This window comes from Mchenga conophoros, linkage group LG19 (genome assembly GCF_057382185.1).
Source record: "Mchenga conophoros isolate Kocher_MC1m ecotype Shallow Benthic linkage group LG19, M_conophoros_male_GT1.1, whole genome shotgun sequence".
NCBI classification, from domain to species: Eukaryota; Metazoa; Chordata; class Actinopteri; order Cichliformes; family Cichlidae; genus Mchenga; species Mchenga conophoros.
The window spans coordinates 3,168,559-3,186,233 of NC_140544.1; the positions used below are offsets into that span (position 1 = coordinate 3,168,559).

Genomic DNA, 17,675 nt, shown 5'->3' on the forward strand with positions numbered 1-17,675 from the left:
ATTATTCACATAATGAAAACCTATACTTTGTTTCAGGCGAGTTTCCCATTCAAATGCATGTAACAGTGAGAAACGCATTGTCTTGGCGATAGAAAGCGTTTTTGTACAATTTCATAGAAATAGCTGTAACTTTTGATAGAAGACTCAGAAATACATGTTCATGGCTTTATCTTATAGAACTCAATATCCCCGTGCTGGGCAAACAGGTTTTGCAGCCGATTGAGCTAAGATTTTAAAATTATTCACATAATGAAAACCTATACTTTGTTTCAGGCGAGTTTCCCATTCAAATGCATGTAACAGTGAGAAACACATTGTCTTGGCGAAAGAAAGCGTTTTTGAACAACTTCATATAAATCGCTCTAACTTTTGATAGAAGACTCAGAAATACATGTTCATGGCTTTATCTTATAGAACTCAATATCCCCGTGCTGGGCAGCTGTTTGAGCTAAGATTTTAAAATTATTCACATAATGAAAACCTATACTTTGTTTCAGGCGAGTTTCCCATTCAAATGCATGTAACAGTGAGAAACACACTGTCTTGGCGAAAGAAAGCGTTTTTGAACAACTTCATATAAATCGCTGTAACTTTTGATAGAAGACTCAGACAAACATGTTTATGGCTTTATCTTATAGAACTCAATGTCCCCGTGCTGGGCAAACAGGTTTTTGCAGCCGATTGAGCTAAGATTTTAAAATTATTCACATAATGAAAACCTATACTTTGTTTCAGGCGAGTTTCCCATTCAAATGCATGTAACAGTGAGAAACGCATTGTCTTGGCGACAGAAAGCGTTTTTGAACAACTTCATATAAATCGCTGTCACTTTTGATAGAAGACTCAGAAATACATGTTCATGGCTTTATCTTATAGAACTCAATATCCCCGTGCTGGGCAGCTGTTTGAGCTAAGATTTTAAAATTATTCACATAATGAAAACCTATACTTTGTTTCAGGCGAGTTTCCCATTCAAATGCATGTAACAGTGAGAAACACACTGTCTTGGCGAAAGAAAGCGTTTTTGAACAACTTCATATAAATCGCTGTAACTTTTGATAGAAGACTCAGACAAACATGTTTATGGCTTTATCTTATAGAACTCAATGTCCCCGTGCTGGGCAAACAGGTTTTTGCAGCCGATTGAGCTAAGATTTTAAAATTATTCACATAATGAAAACCTATACTTTGTTTCAGGCGAGTTTCCCATTCAAATGCATGTAACAGTGAGAAACGCATTGTCTTGGCGACAGAAAGCGTTTTTGAACAACTTCATATAAATCGCTGTCACTTTTGATAGAAGACTCAGACAAACATGTTTATGGCTTTATCTTATAGAACTCAATATCCCCGTGCTGGGCAGCTGTTTGAGCTAAGATTTTAAAATTATTCACATAATGAAAACCTATACTTTGTTTCAGGCGAGTTTCCCATTCAAATGCATGTAACAGTGAGAAACGCATTGTCTTGGCGATAGAAAGCGTTTTTGTACAATTTCATAGAAATAGCTGTAACTTTTGATAGAAGACTCAGAAATACATGTTCATGGCTTTATCTTATAGAACTCAATATCCCCGTGCTGGGCAAACAGGTTTTGCAGCCGATTGAGCTAAGATTTTAAAATTATTCACATAATGAAAACCTATACTTTGTTTCAGGCGAGTTTCCCATTCAAATGCATGTAACAGTGAGAAACACATTGTCTTGGCGAAAGAAAGCGTTTTTGAACAACTTCATATAAATCGCTCTAACTTTTGATAGAAGACTCAGAAATACATGTTCATGGCTTTATCTTATAGAACTCAATATCCCCGTGCTGGGCAGCTGTTTGAGCTAAGATTTTAAAATTATTCACATAATGAAAACCTATACTTTGTTTCAGGCGAGTTTCCCATTCAAATGCATGTAACAGTGAGAAACACACTGTCTTGGCGAAAGAAAGCGTTTTTGAACAACTTCATATAAATCGCTGTAACTTTTGATAGAAGACTCAGACAAACATGTTTATGGCTTTATCTTATAGAACTCAATGTCCCCGTGCTGGGCAAACAGGTTTTTGCAGCCGATTGAGCTAAGATTTTAAAATTATTCACATAATGAAAACCTATACTTTGTTTCAGGCGAGTTTCCCATTCAAATGCATGTAACAGTGAGAAACACATTGTCTTGGCGAAAGAAAGCGTTTTTGAACAACTTCATATAAATCGCTGTAACTTTTGATAGAAGACTCAGACAAACATGTTTATGGCTTTATCTTATAGAACTCAATATTCCCGTGCTGGGCAGCTGTTTGAGCTAAGATTTTAAAATTATTCACATAATGAAAACCTATACTTTGTTTCGGGCGACTTTCCCATTCAAATGCATGTAACAGTGAGAAACGCATTGTCTTGGCGAAAGAAAGCATTTTCGTACAACTTCATATAAATCGCTCTAACTTTTGATAGAAGACTCAGAAATACATGTTCATGGCTTTATCTTATAGAACTCAATATCCCCGTGCTGGGCAGCTGTTTGAGCTAAGATTTTAAAATAATTCACATAATGAAAACCTATACTTTGTTTCAGGCGAGTTTCCCATTCAAATGCATGTAACAGCGAGAAACGCACTAAAGTGGTGAAATAAAGCGTTTTTAATGGTCTTCATAAAGACAGCTGTAACTTTTGATAGTAGACTCAGAAATACATATTTATGGCTTTATCTTATAGAACTCAATATCCCCGTGCTGGGCAAACAGGTTTTGCAGCCGTTTGAGCTAAGATTTTAAAATTATTCACATAATGAAATTCTATACTTTGTCTCGGGCGAGTTTCCCATTGAAATGCATGTAACAGTGAGAAACACACTGTCTTGGCGAAAGAAAGCATTTTCGTACAACTTCATATAAATCGCTGTAACTTTTGATAGAAGACTCAGAAACACATGTTTATGGCTTTATCTTATAGAACTCAATATCCCCGTGCTGGGCAAACAGGTTTTTGCAGCCGATTGAGCTAAGATTTTAAAATTATTCACATAATGAAAACCTATACTTTGTTTCAGGCGACTTTCCCATTCAAATGCATGTAACAGTGAGAAACACATTGTCTTGGCGAAAGAAAGCGTTTTTGAACAACTTCATATAAATCGCTGTAACTTTTGATAGAAGACTCAGACAAACATGTTTATGGCTTTATCTTATAGAACTCAATGTCCCCGTGCTGGGCAGCTGTTTGAGCTAAGATTTTAAAATTATTCACATAATGAAAACCTATACTTTGTTTCAGGCGAGTTTCCCATTCAAATGCATGTAACAGTGAGAAACACACTGTCTTGGCGAAAGAAAGCGTTTTTGAACAACTTCATATAAATCGCTGTAACTTTTGATAGAAGACTCAGAAACACATGTTTATGGCTTTATCTTATAGAACTCAATGTCCCCGTGCTGGGCAGCTGTTTGAGCTAAGATTTTAAAATTATTCACATAATGAAAACCTATACTTTGTTTCAGGCGACTTTCCCATTCAAATGAATGTAACAGCGAGAAACGCACTAAAGTGGTGAAATAAAGCGTTTTTAATGGTCTTCATAAAGACAGCTGTAACTTTTGATAGTAGACTCGGAAATACATATTTATGGCTTTATCTTATAGAACTCAATATCCCCGTGCTGGGCAAACAGGTTTTGCAGCTGTTTGAGCTAAGATTTTAAAATTATTCACATAATGAAAACCTATACTTTGTTTCAGGCGAGTTTCCCATTCAAATGCATGTAACAGTGAGAAACACACTGTCTTGGCGAAAGAAAGCGTTTTTGAACAACTTCATATAAATCGCTGTAACTTTTGATAGAAGACTCAGACAAACATGTTTATGGCTTTATCTTATAGAACTCAATATTCCCGTGCTGGGCAGCTGTTTGAGCTAAGATTTTAAAATTATTCACATAATGAAAACCTATACTTTGTTTCAGGCGAGTTTCCCATTCAAATGCATGTAACAGTGAGAAACACATTGTCTTGGCGAAAGAAAGCGTTTTTGAACAACTTCATATAAATCGCTGTAACTTTTGATAGAAGACTCAGACAAACATGTTTATGGCTTTATCTTATAGAACTCAATATTCCCGTGCTGGGCAAACAGGTTTTGCAGCTGTTTGAGCTAAGATTTTAAAATTATTCACATAATGAAAACCTATACTTTGTTTCGGGCGACTTTCCCATTCAAATGCATGTAACAGTGAGAAACGCATTGTCTTGGCGAAAGAAAGCATTTTCGTACAACTTCATATAAATCGCTCTAACTTTTGATAGAAGACTCAGAAATACATGTTCATGGCTTTATCTTATAGAACTCAATATCCCCGTGCTGGGCAGCTGTTTGAGCTAAGATTTTAAAATAATTCACATAATGAAAACCTATACTTTGTTTCAGGCGAGTTTCCCATTCAAATGCATGTAACAGCGAGAAACGCACTAAAGTGGTGAAATAAAGCGTTTTTAATGGTCTTCATAAAGACAGCTGTAACTTTTGATAGTAGACTCAGAAATACATATTTATGGCTTTATCTTATAGAACTCAATATCCCCGTGCTGGGCAAACAGGTTTTGCAGCCGTTTGAGCTAAGATTTTAAAATTATTCACATAATGAAATTCTATACTTTGTCTCGGGCGAGTTTCCCATTGAAATGCATGTAACAGTGAGAAACACACTGTCTTGGCGAAAGAAAGCATTTTCGTACAACTTCATATAAATCGCTGTAACTTTTGATAGAAGACTCAGAAACACATGTTTATGGCTTTATCTTATAGAACTCAATATCCCCGTGCTGGGCAAACAGGTTTTTGCAGCCGATTGAGCTAAGATTTTAAAATTATTCACATAATGAAAACCTATACTTTGTTTCAGGCGACTTTCCCATTCAAATGCATGTAACAGTGAGAAACACATTGTCTTGGCGAAAGAAAGCGTTTTTGAACAACTTCATATAAATCGCTGTAACTTTTGATAGAAGACTCAGACAAACATGTTTATGGCTTTATCTTATAGAACTCAATGTCCCCGTGCTGGGCAGCTGTTTGAGCTAAGATTTTAAAATTATTCACATAATGAAAACCTATACTTTGTTTCAGGCGAGTTTCCCATTCAAATGCATGTAACAGTGAGAAACACACTGTCTTGGCGAAAGAAAGCATTTTCGTACAACTTCATATAAATCGCTGTAACTTTTGATAGAAGACTCAGACAAACATGTTTATGGCTTTATCTTATAGAACTCAATGTCCCCGTGCTGGGCAAACAGGTTTTTGCAGCCGATTGAGCTAAGATTTTAAAATTATTCACATAATGAAAACCTATACTTTGTTTCAGGCGAGTTTCCCATTCAAATGCATGTAACAGTGAGAAACGCATTGTCTTGGCGACAGAAAGCGTTTTTGAACAACTTCATATAAATCGCTGTAACTTTTGATAGAAGACTCAGACAAACATGTTTATGGCTTTATCTTATAGAACTCAATATCCCCGTGCTGGGCAGCTGTTTGAGCTAAGATTTTAAAATTATTCACATAATGAAAACCTATACTTTGTTTCAGGCGAGTTTCCCATTCAAATGCATGTAACAGTGAGAAACGCATTGTCTTGGCGATAGAAAGCGTTTTTGTACAATTTCATAGAAATAGCTGTAACTTTTGATAGAAGACTCAGAAATACATGTTCATGGCTTTATCTTATAGAACTCAATATCCCCGTGCTGGGCAAACAGGTTTTGCAGCCGATTGAGCTAAGATTTTAAAATTATTCACATAATGAAAACCTATACTTTGTTTCAGGCGAGTTTCCCATTCAAATGCATGTAACAGTGAGAAACACATTGTCTTGGCGAAAGAAAGCGTTTTTGAACAACTTCATATAAATCGCTCTAACTTTTGATAGAAGACTCAGAAATACATGTTCATGGCTTTATCTTATAGAACTCAATATCCCCGTGCTGGGCAGCTGTTTGAGCTAAGATTTTAAAATTATTCACATAATGAAAACCTATACTTTGTTTCAGGCGAGTTTCCCATTCAAATGCATGTAACAGTGAGAAACACACTGTCTTGGCGAAAGAAAGCGTTTTTGAACAACTTCATATAAATCGCTGTAACTTTTGATAGAAGACTCAGACAAACATGTTTATGGCTTTATCTTATAGAACTCAATATTCCCGTGCTGGGCAGCTGTTTGAGCTAAGATTTTAAAATTATTCACATAATGAAAACCTATACTTTGTTTCAGGCGAGTTTCCCATTCAAATGCATGTAACAGTGAGAAACACATTGTCTTGGCGAAAGAAAGCGTTTTTGAACAACTTCATATAAATCGCTGTAACTTTTGATAGAAGACTCAGACAAACATATTTATGGCTTTATCTTATAGAACTCAATGTCCCCGTGCTGGGCAAACAGGTTTTTGCAGCCGATTGAGCTAAGATTTTAAAATTATTCACATAATGAAAACCTATACTTTGTTTCAGGCGAGTTTCCCATTCAAATGCATGTAACAGTGAGAAACACATTGTCTTGGCGAAAGAAAGCGTTTTTGAACAACTTCATATAAATCGCTGTCACTTTTGATAGAAGACTCAGAAATACATGTTCATGGCTTTATCTTATAGAACTCAATATCCCCGTGCTGGGCAGCTGTTTGAGCTAAGATTTTAAAATTATTCACATAATGAAAACCTATACTTTGTTTCAGGCGAGTTTCCCATTCAAATGCATGTAACAGTGAGAAACGCATTGTCTTGGCGATAGAAAGCGTTTTTGTACAATTTCATAGAAATAGCTGTAACTTTTGATAGAAGACTCAGAAATACATGTTCATGGCTTTATCTTATAGAACTCAATATCCCCGTGCTGGGCAAACAGGTTTTGCAGCCGATTGAGCTAAGATTTTAAAATTATTCACATAATGAAAACCTATACTTTGTTTCAGGCGAGTTTCCCATTCAAATGCATGTAACAGTGAGAAACACATTGTCTTGGCGAAAGAAAGCGTTTTTGAACAACTTCATATAAATCGCTCTAACTTTTGATAGAAGACTCAGAAATACATGTTCATGGCTTTATCTTATAGAACTCAATATCCCCGTGCTGGGCAGCTGTTTGAGCTAAGATTTTAAAATTATTCACATAATGAAAACCTATACTTTGTTTCAGGCGAGTTTCCCATTCAAATGCATGTAACAGTGAGAAACACACTGTCTTGGCGAAAGAAAGCGTTTTTGAACAACTTCATATAAATCGCTGTAACTTTTGATAGAAGACTCAGACAAACATGTTTATGGCTTTATCTTATAGAACTCAATGTCCCCGTGCTGGGCAAACAGGTTTTTGCAGCCGATTGAGCTAAGATTTTAAAATTATTCACATAATGAAAACCTATACTTTGTTTCAGGCGAGTTTCCCATTCAAATGCATGTAACAGTGAGAAACGCATTGTCTTGGCGACAGAAAGCGTTTTTGAACAACTTCATATAAATCGCTGTCACTTTTGATAGAAGACTCAGACAAACATGTTTATGGCTTTATCTTATAGAACTCAATATCCCCGTGCTGGGCAGCTGTTTGAGCTAAGATTTTAAAATTATTCACATAATGAAAACCTATACTTTGTTTCAGGCGAGTTTCCCATTCAAATGCATGTAACAGTGAGAAACGCATTGTCTTGGCGATAGAAAGCGTTTTTGTACAATTTCATAGAAATAGCTGTAACTTTTGATAGAAGACTCAGAAATACATGTTCATGGCTTTATCTTATAGAACTCAATATCCCCGTGCTGGGCAAACAGGTTTTGCAGCCGATTGAGCTAAGATTTTAAAATTATTCACATAATGAAAACCTATACTTTGTTTCAGGCGAGTTTCCCATTCAAATGCATGTAACAGTGAGAAACACATTGTCTTGGCGAAAGAAAGCGTTTTTGAACAACTTCATATAAATCGCTCTAACTTTTGATAGAAGACTCAGAAATACATGTTCATGGCTTTATCTTATAGAACTCAATATCCCCGTGCTGGGCAGCTGTTTGAGCTAAGATTTTAAAATTATTCACATAATGAAAACCTATACTTTGTTTCAGGCGAGTTTCCCATTCAAATGCATGTAACAGTGAGAAACACACTGTCTTGGCGAAAGAAAGCGTTTTTGAACAACTTCATATAAATCGCTGTAACTTTTGATAGAAGACTCAGACAAACATGTTTATGGCTTTATCTTATAGAACTCAATGTCCCCGTGCTGGGCAAACAGGTTTTTGCAGCCGATTGAGCTAAGATTTTAAAATTATTCACATAATGAAAACCTATACTTTGTTTCAGGCGAGTTTCCCATTCAAATGCATGTAACAGTGAGAAACGCATTGTCTTGGCGACAGAAAGCGTTTTTGAACAACTTCATATAAATCGCTGTCACTTTTGATAGAAGACTCAGACAAACATGTTTATGGCTTTATCTTATAGAACTCAATATCCCCGTGCTGGGCAAACAGGTTTTGCAGCCGATTGAGCTAAGATTTTAAAATTATTCACATAATGAAAACCTATACTTTGTTTCAGGCGAGTTTCCCATTCAAATGCATGTAACAGTGAGAAACACATTGTCTTGGCGAAAGAAAGCGTTTTTGAACAACTTCATATAAATCGCTGTAACTTTTGATAGAAGACTCAGACAAACATGTTTATGGCTTTATCTTATAGAACTCAATATTCCCGTGCTGGGCAGCTGTTTGAGCTAAGATTTTAAAATTATTCACATAATGAAAACCTATACTTTGTTTCGGGCGACTTTCCCATTCAAATGCATGTAACAGTGAGAAACGCATTGTCTTGGCGAAAGAAAGCATTTTCGTACAACTTCATATAAATCGCTCTAACTTTTGATAGAAGACTCAGAAATACATGTTCATGGCTTTATCTTATAGAACTCAATATCCCCGTGCTGGGCAGCTGTTTGAGCTAAGATTTTAAAATAATTCACATAATGAAAACCTATACTTTGTTTCAGGCGAGTTTCCCATTCAAATGCATGTAACAGCGAGAAACGCACTAAAGTGGTGAAATAAAGCGTTTTTAATGGTCTTCATAAAGACAGCTGTAACTTTTGATAGTAGACTCAGAAATACATATTTATGGCTTTATCTTATAGAACTCAATATCCCCGTGCTGGGCAAACAGGTTTTGCAGCCGTTTGAGCTAAGATTTTAAAATTATTCACATAATGAAATTCTATACTTTGTCTCGGGCGAGTTTCCCATTGAAATGCATGTAACAGTGAGAAACACACTGTCTTGGCGAAAGAAAGCATTTTCGTACAACTTCATATAAATCGCTGTAACTTTTGATAGAAGACTCAGAAACACATGTTTATGGCTTTATCTTATAGAACTCAATATCCCCGTGCTGGGCAAACAGGTTTTTGCAGCCGATTGAGCTAAGATTTTAAAATTATTCACATAATGAAAACCTATACTTTGTTTCAGGCGACTTTCCCATTCAAATGCATGTAACAGTGAGAAACACATTGTCTTGGCGAAAGAAAGCGTTTTTGAACAACTTCATATAAATCGCTGTAACTTTTGATAGAAGACTCAGACAAACATGTTTATGGCTTTATCTTATAGAACTCAATGTCCCCGTGCTGGGCAGCTGTTTGAGCTAAGATTTTAAAATTATTCACATAATGAAAACCTATACTTTGTTTCAGGCGAGTTTCCCATTCAAATGCATGTAACAGTGAGAAACACACTGTCTTGGCGAAAGAAAGCATTTTCGTACAACTTCATATAAATCGCTGTAACTTTTGATAGAAGACTCAGAAACACATGTTCATGGCTTTATCTTATAGAACTCAATATCCCCGTGCTGGGCAAACAGGTCTTTGCAGCCGTTTGAGCTAAGATTTTAAAATTATTCACATAATGAAAACCTATACTTTGTTTCAGGCGAGTTTCCCATTCAAATGCATGTAACAGTGAGAAACGCATTGTCCTGGCGAAAGAAAGCATTTTCGTACAACTTCATATAAATCGCTCTAACTTTTGATAGAAGACTCAGAAATACATGTTCATGGCTTTATCTTATAGAACTCAATATCCCCGTGCTGGGCAAACAGGTTTTGCAGCTGTTTGAGCTAAGATTTTAAAATTATTCACATAATCAAATTCTATACTTTGTCTCGGGCGAGTTTCCCATTCAAATGCATGTAACAGTGAGAAACGCATTGTCTTGGCGACAGAAAGCGTTTTTGAACAACTTCATATAAATCGCTGTCACTTTTGATAGAAGACTCAGACAAACATGTTTATGGCTTTATCTTATAGAACTCAATATCCCCGTGCTGGGAAAACAGGTTTTGCAGCTGTTTGAGCTAAGATTTCCAAGTTATTCACATAATGAAAACCTATACTTTGTTTCAGGCGAGTTTCCCATTCAAATGCATGTAACAGTGAGAAACGCATTGTCTTGGCGATAGAAAGCGTTTTTGTACAATTTCATAGAAATAGCTGTAACTTTTGATAGAAGACTCAGAAATACATGTTTATGGCTTTATCTTATAGAACTCAATATCCCCGTGCTGGGAAAACAGGTTTTGCAGCTGTTTGAGCTAAGATTTTAAAATTATTCACATAATGAAAACCTATACTTTGTTTCAGGCGAGTTTCCCATTCAAATGCATGTAACAGTGAGAAACGCATTGTCTTGGCGATAGAAAGCGTTTTTGTACAATTTCATAGAAATAGCTGTAACTTTTGATAGAAGACTCAGAAATACATGTTCATGGCTTTATCTTATAGAACTCAATATCCCCGTGCTGGGCAAACAGGTTTTGCAGCCGATTGAGCTAAGATTTTAAAATTATTCACATAATGAAAACCTGTACTTTGTCTCGGGCGAGTTTACCATTCAAATGCATGTAACAGTGAGAAACACATTGTCTTGGCGAAAGAAAGCGTTTTTGAACAACTTCATATAAATCGCTCTAACTTTTGATAGAAGACTCAGAAATACATGTTCATGGCTTTATCTTATAGAACTCAATATCCCCGTGCTGGGCAGCTGTTTGAGCTAAGATTTTAAAATTATTCACATAATGAAAACCTATACTTTGTTTCAGGCGAGTTTCCCATTCAAATGCATGTAACAGTGAGAAACACACTGTCTTGGCGAAAGAAAGCGTTTTTGAACAACTTCATATAAATCGCTGTAACTTTTGATAGAAGACTCAGACAAACATGTTTATGGCTTTATCTTATAGAATTCAATATCCTCGTGCTGGGCAAACATGTTTTTGCAGCCGATTGAGCTAAGATTTTAAAATTATTCACATAATGAAAACCTATACTTTGTTTCAGGCGAGTTTCCCATTCAAATGCATGTAACAGTGAGAAACGCATTGTCCTGGCGAAAGAAAGCGTTTTTGTACAACTTCATATAAATCGCTCTAACTTTTGATAGAAGACTCAGAAACACATTTCTATGGCTTCATCTTATAGAACTCAATATCCCCGTGCTGGGCAGCTGTTTGAGCTAAGATTTTAAAATTATTCACATAATGAAAACCTATACTTTGTTTCAGGCGAGTTTCCCATTCAAGACGGCACTGCAGGAAACAATTTTTCGGTGAAAGAAAATGACAGAATAAATGTCCCGGTAAGTAATATTAAGTTTGTTGAGTTTAGTAAACTTCGGTAAAATTAGAATACCAAGGAAAAAATAACACTTAAAGAATTATTGCAGCCGTCGAATATTTCAGACAGTATGCTACTGAGGGCAGCTAACATAAGAGTTATGAGTTATAAGATGTAATCTAAGTCGTAACATTGCTGTATGGAGCTACAGATTTGGTTGCAGGTTAACATAGCTGGACTGGCCATCGGGCATACCGGACATATCCCCAGTGACTTATTTTTTATTTTTTTTTGTAATGGCATGAACAATGAGAGGTGGTGGATTGGCCAGATGCAGGTCGATGTGTAGAAATAACTTGGTTGTTTGGTGGTGGCTATGGTGGGGCTTCCACAGAGGCCAGCAGGTGGATGAGGGAAGGGGAGGCAGGAGGAGAGCCCCGAGGCAGCCGCCAGTCCGAGTGTCAGGTGAACTGAACTTCAGGTAAGAAGTCATAACCTGCAGTCTATCTGGGTCAGATATAAACCAAGTTTAGGTGGAGTTTATTTTCATGTTGCTGACTTTTTACTGTCAGTTGCAATAACTCATACTGCGTTTTAGCCAGCTGGGTGGGTGCTATGATGTTACTGATAGTGAACTTTATTTTATTCATAAGGTTAGTTAGTAGAGTTGCCAACGGCTCCTTAAAAAAATGGAATGGTCCCTCATTCAGAGAAAATATTACACGTTTCGTATTGAGCTGAGAAGAGACGCAGTTTGTCCCGAACTTTAGCTAGAATGGAAAAAAGACACAAAGCTGGATTTATTCTGTCTTTATGCTGCACAGCTGCCTCTTCTTCTCTCATTCTCTCCCCTGCCTCTCCTGTTGCTACTTCAATCATGAAACTGATCAATGATCAGCTGATCGGCTTTTCTCTCTTGTTTATTTATCGCCCACTTTGCACCAGAAAGAGGAAACCAGCGGATGTCGCGCTAAACAACAGCAGCACGTTTAAGCTTGATCAGCTGTTGTTAGAATTTATTTAATATTAATTTCTAGTATCAGCTGTTGTTTGCTGGAGCCACAGCTGTAAAGCTGCTGGTCATGATATCGGTTTGGATATGTGGTGAGAGGGAAACATGAAGATGATACCAGGAGATGTCCTTACTGAACCATCAGAGCTGAACAGGTGATGGAGAAACAGGTTTACCTTTTAGGTCACATGAATGAGTTGAAGGGAAGTTATGAACTGTTTCTGAGAGACAAATAACACCAGGATCCTTTTTTATGTAGCTGACAGCTGGTAACTGTGCAGGGGCGGGTCTAGGAAAGTTTTGCCAGGGGGGCATGTAGGGCATTAACAGGGAAAGGCACAAAGAAATACTTTTCTTTCTTATTCTCATTTAAAATACCTAGCTTTTATTAAATAATTATCTAAATCTTACAACCAAAGTTTTTATCTGACGTAAAATGTATAGAAATCATACATATACCAACAAGACTATACATCACTGTCACAACAGGGTTTGTTTTCAGTCAAAGTCTTTATGGCTTTAATACCTGGTGGGTCGGTCTGTAGTGAAAATGCCCAATTTTTTTGTCCCAGTCCAGCCCTGCAGGTTAATACTGGCAGTGTCACCATGCCAGCTGACTGTATTTCATCATCAGCCAGTGTTGTTCTTTATCAATATTACCAAAGTTTACCATAAGGCAGCATAGAAAGTATTTACTTGCTTTCAGGTTTTATTCAAATGTTAGTCTTTTCATTTGTTTCCCCACTTTTTTCCTGTTTCAAAATCAAACACCAGTTTGTGAGAAGATTATCTTCTTTTTTTAATAAGCAGATAAAGTTTTACATTGGAATTGGCTAATTTGTCAATTGTATGTTAAAAATGTTCGTATTTTAATATTCAAAAATGTTTTTGCCCAAAACATATGTGCACTATATGTCAGTAAAAATACTATGTAAATATTGATGTCCTTGACTGCTGAGTAAACACTGACAAAGCACTGATTGTATCTCTTGTACTTTATCAACGCAGTATCTAAAAACTTTGCACCGTAGTGGTTAAAATCTCATTCTAATAAGAGTTAAAAGTGCATTTGGTTATTAGGTTTATAGGATTATTGAATTATGGTTAAGGGTTGGTAGAATTTTTTTTTTAAACATTATCTGCCAATTAAATCTGCCACCCTTCTCCAAATCTGTGCCCCTACCTGGCCCCCCCAACAAAAATTTTCTAGACACGCCACTGGTGTGTAAAAGCAGCAGGATATATATTTTAGTTCTGCTGAGCCAAATAAGACAGGTCAGGGTGAAGAAGTGACAGCCAAAGAAAAGCTTACCACAAAACGGAAAAGTTATGACAAATCAGACTATAAGGCAAAAAGAAAGTGCAGCTTTATGGTTTCATGGACAAAATAATTTCTGTGGCTGCAATATGACAAGCTAAATAACCAGGGCTGCACATAAGTGGTCCGCAGGTGCGCACTCGCTGTCAAAATAAAAAACGCGCACAAGATAAGAAGTTGCAACGCGTGTTTGCGTACATAGGATTTTCTGGAGAAGGACAGACATTTGTTTAGAACTCTTAAAGATGTTGAAGAAGCTCCTTTAAGCAATTACTTTGGTGTTCCTCCACCTCCAAAGAAATGTCAGAAGGAGTCCAAACCACAAAAGAAGCACGTATTATCGGAAAAGTGGTTGCAGGAGGTGAGCTGGCTTCAAACAAATGATGAACGCACAGAGATGTGGTTCAGAATGTGCCGTGAAAATCCCACTCTAGCGGACAAAAACAGTGCTTTTTATATGGACGCAAACGCGTGTTGCAACTTCTTATCTTTTATTTTGACAGCGAATGCACACATACGGACCACTTATGTGCACCCGTGTAAATAACATAATGTTCTGCCGGGTGTGTCGTTGGTTTTGCCTCGATTTCCGAGTCGACAAGCGCCTTTGTTATTGGGACCAGTCATTTTAAGAAAGGTCCCCGTTAGAACCCATAAGAAATGCATTATTGCTCAGTCTGCACTATCTTTCCCAGAACAAACACCAATTGCAAATAACATACTAAAAATAAACCTGAAAAATCTGCTTAGAACAGCGTACTATGTTGCAAAGAGTGAACTACCACAGGCACAATTTAGCAGTCTTTGCAAACTTCAAAAACCCGTGACTTCAGTGGAAAATTCAAATTCAGGATCTGACACAGACCAATTCATGTTCTACAGTTCTTACAAGTTCATAGAAATTTCTGTTTAATTAGAACCAAGTATTTGAGTTGATGATTGAAATTTTTATACAATGTTGTAATTTGTGTTTCAACAATTTTTTGATTAATGTTTTGTTTCTGTTACAATATTATACTTTAATGTATAATGTTGTAACAGAAACAAAACAGGAAACAAAACATCAATCAAAAAATTGCGCTCTTTTTTATTCGGGCTACTTAAATTTATTTTGGGCTACCAAAAACTGAAGAGTCCCTGCCCGAAGGGCTACCAGGGACTTTGAAATTTTGCGAGCCCTGCATTGGGTAATATGTCACACTGAATACACATTGAACACAACCGCATGAAAGATGAAGAAAAACAATTCACTTAGATATGAAACAATGCAGTAGCCCCACCTACTGGCAATTGTTCCAACTGTTTTTTAGAATAGAAAACCATAAAAGTAACAATTTTCTATTTTATTTAGATTTCCAAAGGCTTGTCAGATTTGGCACATGATAAAAAGTGATGCAAAACTGCACAGCACTTGCAAAATGTATTTTATTCTAAATAAAATAAAAGAATCAAAAACTTATCTTCTTGTAAAATATCAAAATTCATTCTTCAAAAAAATGAAAAGAAAACAGTTTTGAGAATGGACTTTTTATAATGGAAAACATAGTTCTTTTGAAGAAATAAATATAATAAACTGGCAAAAATTAAAATGCACTATTTATTTAACATAACTTCAAACTGAAGCTTCAATGAAGCTTTGAGAGCACAGCACTGCAATCTTGTAACACAAGTACTAATAATTCAATCATAAACACACTCTCAAACCTCTTGAATCTGCCCCATTTTAGTTTTTATACAGTTTATGATAATTAAATATCAGCATGTATGTTAATTAATTAGTTTTGTTCTTGCACTTGTGTATCTCTTTGGATCATACTGACTTGTTTTTTGTTTTGCTTTTCCCTCTGATTTTTATGCCCATTACAAAAATCCAAATGTTTCCTTATTTCATTTTTCTGATCATGTCTTCCAAAGACATGGTCTTGACCATACTGAAGAAATGCCCTATGTCCTAACAAAACAACTAAAAGCTCTCATGGGAGGAAAACTATTAAGCAAGACTAAGACATTGAAAACCAACTGAATGGATTCAATTTAATTGTGTTTTCCTTTTAAATTCAAGTGCTTTATTGTTCAGACCGATAAAAGATGGGATGGAGTCATTGTGAGCAGCAGTTTTTCTGTAGGTGAAGAGGCATTGTGACAGAGATGAAGGTCGACACTGCTTTTGTTAGGCACCCTGGGAATTGTCTTAGCAGGTTTGCTCTTTGGTCTTTAATGCCTTCAGTTTTTCCAGAAATTCGGATTCTGCGCCATCCTCCTCTGAAAGTTTTCATACCACTTGAGGATGCAACTGGAAGGAATAAAAGTCTCTGTGGGGTTTGGCAGCATCTGGGCCTGCGACACAGCAAAGGAAGAGGCGAAGTTGTACAGACTGTCCAACATCTTTTGGGTGAACTGCAGGAAGGTGTCCACGGTGGACACGGCGGCGCTGGACACCGGGATCTGCTGAGCCAGCTGCTCCAGAGCCTCCACTGACACGCCGACCTGAGCAACGGAGGGAGACGCAGAAGAGGTCATAATACCGAAGGGGTGCGCCCCGCCCTCCCCAGCCTTCAGCCCAGAGATCTTGAAGATGGCACTTGGCTTATCGTTGGTGATGAAGCCGAGTAGCTGCCACACGGGACCGCCACTCGCCGGATCAGGGAAAGAGAAGTATACGGCACCGCCCATGCCGGCAGGGAATGGCACGGTACCTAGCATAAATACCACCACATGGTTCACATTCTCGTAGTCCGACAGGTTAAAGAGGAACTTGTCCGGGGCAAGTTGCACCGCGTCTGTCTGCACCAACCTCCCTGCGACCAAACAGCCGAACATCACTGCTGACAGTTAGTAAACAGCCTATAGCTTCGGCTTAGCCTGCACCAGGTTAGAGTCAGTACTGCAGCTCCCGCCGTCTAACAACCGGAGTTACTGAGACACTCAATTACACACAGAAAAGTGTTGGACAGCAAACATGAGCGTAGCTTCCCAAGGTTACCAGAAACTTCTTCTACAGTTATACTAGCCCTGCCCTCTTGTGGCGTCTTCTTCTTCTTCATGTGACGGTGGCAAACTCGACGCCTGGGCGCCACCGACTGGTTTGGAATAATTACTTCATTAGCCTAAACACTAAATACACCCAATAAAAGTGAATTTGTTCTTCTTCTTTTACAGGACGAAGCTAGGATCAAACATTTAGGGGTCAGAGGCGCCATACATGATGTCATGTGTACAGTGTGTGCAATTAATATTATTGGAATAAGCAGCTTGCAAACATTTTCAATTATTTTTCCTTTACAAACCCAAATTCAGCTGGGGCACATGCAAATGTTTCTTTCAAAAGCAATCAATTAGTTGGATGACCTATTGTAGTGTCTAAGAATGATTCAAAATGAATAATCGCAATCAGTATAATACACCAGTTTCAAACTGAGCACCTTAGTTATCAAACATGAGGCAAAGCCTCAATCATGTTGTCCACAATTTTCCAAAATAATTTAAATTTGTATTTGTATTTGCAGCAAAGCAGACAACAACATTTTTTCAGCCTCTCAACCATATAAATGAATAATAACTTTATTTGTATAGCACTTTCAAAGTTAAAAAATGCTACATAGTTTGAATAAAAGCCATGCATTGAAGATAACCGGCGTGTTCAACAATATGGATATATAAACAGACACATATGGTCAGACATGACAGCGACTCT

General features: G+C 37.1%; 1 protein-coding gene and 1 long non-coding RNA gene across 4 annotated transcripts in view; one reads left to right on the forward strand and one right to left on the reverse strand.

Moving 5' to 3' along the window:
• LOC146551479 (uncharacterized) overlaps positions 1-13,566 on the forward strand; it is a 52,521-nt gene extending 38,955 nt beyond the window's left edge. For all 3 annotated transcript variants that reach the window (XR_014889979.1, XR_014889977.1, XR_014889978.1), the window contains 2 exons: positions 11,600-11,673; positions 12,046-13,566. This is a non-coding gene — a long non-coding RNA (uncharacterized LOC146551479). The remainder of the gene's footprint in view (positions 1-11,599; positions 11,674-12,045) is intronic.
• Positions 13,567-15,389: 1,823 nt separating this feature from the next.
• hikeshi (heat shock protein nuclear import factor hikeshi) lies at positions 15,390-17,037 on the reverse strand. Its single transcript, XM_085257533.1, has one exon. It carries the CDS (start codon positions 16,799-16,801, stop codon positions 16,205-16,207), a length of 597 nt encoding a protein of 198 aa, XP_085113659.1. The 5' UTR covers positions 16,802-17,037; the 3' UTR covers positions 15,390-16,204.
• Positions 17,038-17,675: the final 638 nt, after the last annotated feature.

Excerpts from the sequence above, each read along its gene's own strand:
- hikeshi (XM_085257533.1), bottom strand. The coding sequence starts at position 16,801 with ATGTTCGGCTGTTTGGTCGCAGGGAGGTTGGTGCAGACAGACGCGGTG.